General features: G+C 45.0%; 1 protein-coding gene and 1 long non-coding RNA gene across 2 annotated transcripts in view; both read left to right on the forward strand.

The window, feature by feature from the left end:
- The window catches only part of ptchd1 (patched domain containing 1), a 90,695-nt gene extending 89,763 nt beyond the window's left edge, over positions 1–932 (forward strand). The window contains exon 12 of the mRNA XM_046355386.1: positions 53–932. Coding sequence (XP_046211342.1) covers positions 53–653 — 601 coding nt within the window. The 3' untranslated portion in view covers positions 654–932. The remainder of the gene's footprint in view (positions 1–52) is intronic.
- A 120-nt stretch (positions 933–1,052) lies between these two features.
- LOC124039078 lies at positions 1,053–5,274 on the forward strand. Its single transcript, XR_006839501.1, has 2 exons — positions 1,053–4,884; positions 4,934–5,274. It is a non-coding gene; the product is annotated as an uncharacterized LOC124039078 (long non-coding RNA).
- Positions 5,275–6,313: the final 1,039 nt, after the last annotated feature.

The following is a 6,313-nucleotide window of genomic DNA, read 5'->3' on the forward strand; positions in this document are numbered from 1 at the left end:
CTTCCTCTCTCCATCTCTCTCTGTTTCTCTCTTTCTCTCCCCCTCTCTCTAGGTATGCTACAGCGGTGAGCTCTCCTCTGCGCCACTCCCTGATGGCGGTGTTGTTCCTACTGGGTCTGTCGTCTCTAGCGGTCGTGGAGCCCCTAGTGGCAGTGTGGCTCAGTCTAACCCTCCTCTCTGTCCAGTTTGGTGTTCTGGGCTTCATGACTCTGTGGGGCGTGGAGCTCGACTGCGTGTCTGTGTTATGTTTGATTTCAGCACTGGGTCACTCTGCAGACTGCTGTGGTCCTCTACTGGCCACCTTCTCCTCTGGCCGGGGGGACAGCCGGACCGTGTGGGTCAGACTGGCGTTGGAGAGACATGGCGTCCCCTCTCTACAGACGTTGATCTGCTATACTGCAGCGCTGCTCCCTCTGGCCGCCGTCCGCTCCAACCTTACACGCTCGCTGTTCCGTTGCCTAGTGCTGACGGCATTCTGTTCAGCGCTCCATGCCTTGGCCTTCCTGCCCACGCTGCTCACCTTCCTGCCACCCGCCAAGAAGACAGGAAGTAGACAGGGAGATAGAGGGGAAGGGGAGGGGCTTAGAGAGGAGGTGGAGTGTGTGGAGATGGTTGACAGCACCAGGGTGGTCGACCAGATCACCACCGTCTGACCAACAGGATGTGATGTCACAGGTTTTGATGGGGTCGCTGAGGGTATGTTCTACTGACTTAAATGTAATGTAAATGGTATGTTACCATGGCTACTAGCCTCTGTTGGCTGAAGCCTCACGGGGTGTGGCCAATCAGAGCAAGGAATCAACATGTTGCGTTTTCACATAGAGAGAGAGAGGAAGAAACGGAGGGAGAGAGAGTGAAAGAGGGTGAGAAAGTCAGATGAGAGATAGATACGGAGAGAGACAGAAAGTGAGAGGTAGAGAGGAAGAGCGAGAGAAGGTGAGAAAGTCAGATGAGAGAGATGGGGATAGAGAAAGAAAGTGAGAGGGAGAGAGGAAGAGCGAGAGAAGGTGAGAAAGTCAGATGAGAGATAGATAGGGAGAGAGAAAGAGAGTGAGAGGGAGAAAAAGTCAAAGGGAGAGGTAGAGAGAAAGAGAGTGAGAGACAGAGTGAAACAGAGAGGGTGGAGTAAGATAGAAGAAACATGGAGAGGTGCTTTGTTTCCATGGTTACTCTCCTTGCAGTTATCAGGACATGCCCCCCCCCCATTTTTTGCAGTCTGTATCTACTGCAGCCTGGATCTACTGCAGCCTGGATCTACTGCAGTCTGGATCTACTGCAGTCTGGATCTACTGAACACTGGATCTACTGCAGACTGAATCTACTGAACACTGGATCTACTGCAGACTGGATCTACTGAACACTGGATCTACTGCAGACTGGATCTACTGCACACTGGATCTACTGAACACTGGATCTACTGAACACTGGATCTACTGCAGACTGGATCTACTGCACACTGGATCTATTTCAGACTGGATCTACTGCACACTGGATCTACTATGGTCTGGATCTACTGCACACTGGATCTACTACAGTCTGGATCTACTGAACACTGGATCTACTACAGTCTGGATCTACTGCACACTGGATCTACTGCAGACTGGATCTACTGCACACTGGATCTACTGCACACTGGATCTACTACAGTCTGGATCTAATGCACACTGGATCTACTACAGTCTGGATCTACTGCACACTGGATCTACTGCACACTGGATCTACTGCACACTTGATCTACTGCACACTGGATCTACTGCACACTGGATCTACTACAGTCTGGATCTACTGCACACTGGATCTACTACAGTCTGGATCTACTGAACACTGGATCTACTACAGTCTGGATCTACTGAACACTGGATCTACTACAGTCTGGGTCTACTGAACACTGGGTCTACTGCAGACTGGATCTACTGAACACGGGGTCTACTGCAGTCTGGATCTACTGAACACTGGGTCTACTGCAGTCTGGATCTACTGCAGACTGGATCTACTGCAGTCTGGATCTACTGCAGTCTGGATCTACTGAACACTGGGTCTACTGCAGTCTGGATCTAATGCAGACTGGATCTACTGCAGACTGGGTTTACTGCAGACTGGATCTACTGAACACGGGGTCTACTGCAGACTGGATCTACTGCAGACTGGGTCTACTGAACACTGGATCTGCTGCAGACTGGATCTACTGAACACTGGGTCTACTGCAGACTGGATCTGCTGCAGACTGGATCTACTGCAGACTGGATCTACTGAACACTGGGTCTGCTGCAGACTGGATCTACTGCAGACTGGATCTACTGCAGACTGGATCTGCTGCAGACTGGATCTACTGCAGACTGGATCTACTGAACACTGGGTATACTGCAGACTGGATCTGCTGCAGACTGGATCTACTGCAGACTGGATCTACTGCAGACTGGATCTACTGAACACTGGGTATACTGCAGACTGGATCTACTGCAGACTGGATCTGCTGCAGACTGGATCTACTACAGACTGGGTCTACTGCAGACTGGATCTACTGCAGACTGGATCTACTGCAGACTGGATCTACTGCAGACTGGATCTACTGCAGACTGGATCTACTATGGTCTCACAGAGACTTTGACATCAGTACGAGTTTCCTGTATCAATGGAGGAAAGGTTTTAGTGATGTCAGAAACCCTTCATGAACTATTGTCCAATCAGAGACTTCTAACCCTGTATGAGAGGGATGTCAGTCAGTTGTCATAGTAACTAATGACCTGTGGAACACTGTGTATGTTACATTCACCTGTGAATCATCTGTTTATCCCAAACTCCAAAAAATACCGTATCACAAGTAATAGAGGAGCAGTGATACCGTATAGAGCTCCAGAGTGGAGGTGTCATAATACCCATATAACCTGGTGGTCCAACAGGGAAAGGGTTCAAATAGTTTTTCCACTTTTCATTTTTCTCATATGGGATTTAGAAACACTTATAATGAGGGCTATGTTTCATGTAGGCTTGCCCTGGCATGACGTTTTGATAACCATGTAAAGACTAGGTGACTTTACAATATATCCGGCTCTATTTACTCTCAGATTCTAATCAAATGCTAATTAGTATCAAAGATGCATGTCATCTCTAGCTGACACATTTGCTAACGGGTATTGTGTCAATTTAAAACTTATACAAGACAGTTAACAGAATTGTCCATTTAAAGAAATGTTGCCTATGTATTCATTACTAAACATTAGATAGATAATCCAGAGATTCTGACCTTTGACTCAATTCGGCAGTCTCATCCAGATCATCATGGCATTTGTAGTTCTTTATGATAGCCACATTAGCGGCATTACATTTTTGGGGGGGTAAATATATTGATAAGTCACCTTGTCCTAGAGAGATCGGTTATCAAAAGGGTACACCAGGTTAGGCCTACACGAAACACAGCCCTTACTTTAGGTGTTTCTAAAATCCCCTATGGGAAATATGATTGGTGGAAAAACAATTAGAACCATTTCTCTGTTTGACTTCTAGGTTATGAGTTATGACTCATAAGTTATGACTTATACTGTGGTACTCTATAATTAAGCAGTAAGTCATGAGGGGATGTGGTATATGGCCAATATACCACGGCTAAGGGCTGTTCTTATTCATGACGCATTGCGGAGGCATAGACACAGCCTTTAGCCGTGGTATATTTTCCATATACCATAAACCCCGAGCTGCCTTATTGCTATTATAAACTGGCTACCAACATAATTAGAGCAGTAAAAATACATGTTTTGTCATACCTGTGGTATACGGTCTGATATACCACGGCTGTCAGCCAATTAGCATTCAGGGCTCGAACCACCCAGTTTATAACAGGTAATGGAGAACCAGTGATACCATATTACAGGTAATAGAGGACCAGTGCTACCGTATTACAGGTAATAGAGGACCAGTGCTACCGTATTACAGGTAATAGAGGAGCAGTGATACCATATTACAGGGAATAGAGGACCAGTGATACCGTATTACAGGTAATAGAAGAGCAGTGATAGCGTATTACAGGTCATAGAGGACCAGTGATACCATATTACAGGTAATAGAAGAGCAGTGATAGCGTATTACAGGTCATAGAGGACCAGTGATAGTATTACAGGTAATAGAAGAGCAATGATACCGTATTACAGGTAATAGAGGAGCAGTGATACCATATTACAGGTAATAGAGGAGCAGTGATAGTATTACCGGTAATAGAAGAGCATTGATACCGTATTACAGGTATTAGAGGACCAGTGATAGTATTAGAGATAGTAGAGGAGCAGTGCTGTACGGTATGTATTTCAGCTAACAGAGGAGCAGTGCTACCATATTACAGGTAATAAAAGAGCAGTGATACCGTATTACAGGTAATAGATGAGCAGTGCTACCATATTACAGGTAATAGAGGAGCAGTGATGTACGGCATGTATTACAGGTAATAGAGGAGCAGTGATACCATATTACAGTTAATAGAAGAGCAGTGATGCAGTATTACAGGTAATAGAGGAGCAGTGATATACGGCATGTATTACAGGTAATAGAGGAGCAGTGATACCATATTACAGGTAATAGAAGAGAAGTGATGCAGTATTACAGGTAATAGAGGAGCAGTGATACCATATTACAGGTAACAGAAGAGCAGTGATACAGTATTACAGGTAATAGAGGAGCAGTGATGTACGGCATGTATTACAGGTATTAGAAGAGCAGTGATATACAGCATGTATTACAGGTAATAGAAGAGCAGTGATACCATATTACAGGTAATAGAGGAGCAGTGCTACCATATTACAGGTAATAGAGGAGCAGTGATACCATATTACAGGTAATAGAGGAGCAGTGATACCATATTACAGGTAATAGAGGAGCAGTGATACCATATTACAGGTAATAGAGGAGCAGTGATACCATATTACAGGTAATAACCATATTACAGGTAATAGAGGAGCTGCTGCTGCAGAGTTAATAATTATCATTATGGAGTCAAAAATATTCTAAATACTTTACAGACTTTAGAAATACAGCAACAACAGGAACATCTGCAGTCAGAAATCAGACTAATGAATCAAATGAAATGTTTTTGAATCCTAAATCGACCCTTAGCCCCTGTTTCATAGGCCTATGCACTCCAGTATTCCAGTGCAGTACTGTATATCACTCTATTCTTTACATAGTGCACTACTTTTGGCCTGAACTCTGGATTAGGGACTTCTACAGGGATCCGTCTTGTGTTCTGTTGATGTTTCTGTTGGCTAGAAGAATAAAGACACACATGTTTCTGGGTCTCGGTGTCTTTTAGTGTGTGACGGACACTCACACACACACACCCTAGTGTAGACTAGAAGATGTGATGGCCTCCGGGTACCTTGTGTTGTTTGTATTCAGTTGTGATGTCACATTCATACTGCAGCCTGCTGGGAAAAGAGAAATTAGCATCTACCGGTTGGATCACTTCTATCAATATAACATATTAATGCACCTCACTTTGTCTGTACATTAAATCTTCTTCTCTCTCTCTTTGTCTACCTCTCTCTCCTTTCTCTAGCTGTCTCTCTCTCTCTTTGTCTACCTCTCTCTCGTTCTCTAGCTGTCTCTCTCTCTCTTTGTCTACCTCTCTCTCGTTCTCTAGCTGTCTCTCTCTCTCTCTTTGTCTACCTCTCTCTCGTTCTCTAGCTGTCTCTCTCTTTGTCTACCTCTCTCTCGTTCTCTAGCTGTCTCTCTCTCTCTCTTTGTCTACCTCTCTCGTTCTCTAGCTGTCTCTCTCTCTCTTTGTCTAACTCTCTCGTTCTCTAGCTGTCTCTCTCTCTTTGTCTACCTCTCCTTTCTCTAGCTGTCTCTCTCTTTGTCTACCTCTCTCTCTCATTCTCTACCTGTCTCTCCTTTCTCTAGCTGTCTCTCACTCTTTGTCTACCTCTCTCTCTCGTTCTCTAGCTGTCTCTCTCTCTTTGTCTACCTCTCTTTCGTTCTCTAGCTGTCTCTCTCTTTGTCTACCTCTCTCTCTCATTCTCTAGCTGTCTCTCTCTCTCTTTGTCTACCTCCCTCTCCTTTTTCTAGCTGTCTCTCTTTGTCTACCTCTCTCTCGTTCTCTAGCTGTCTCTCTCTTTGTCTGCCTCTCTCGTTCTCTAGCTGTCTCTTTCTCTCTTTGTCTACCTCTCTCGTTCTCTAGCTGTCTCTCTCTCTTTGTCTACCTGTCTCTCTCCTTTCTCTAGCTGTCTCTCTCTCTCTTTGTCTACCCTCTCTCTCTCGTTCTCTAGCTGTCTCTCTCTCTTTGTCTACCTCTCTCTCTCGTTCTCTAGCTGTCTCTCTCTCTCGTTGT

Source organism: Oncorhynchus gorbuscha, linkage group LG07 (assembly GCF_021184085.1).
Source record: "Oncorhynchus gorbuscha isolate QuinsamMale2020 ecotype Even-year linkage group LG07, OgorEven_v1.0, whole genome shotgun sequence".
NCBI classification, from domain to species: Eukaryota; Metazoa; Chordata; class Actinopteri; order Salmoniformes; family Salmonidae; genus Oncorhynchus; species Oncorhynchus gorbuscha.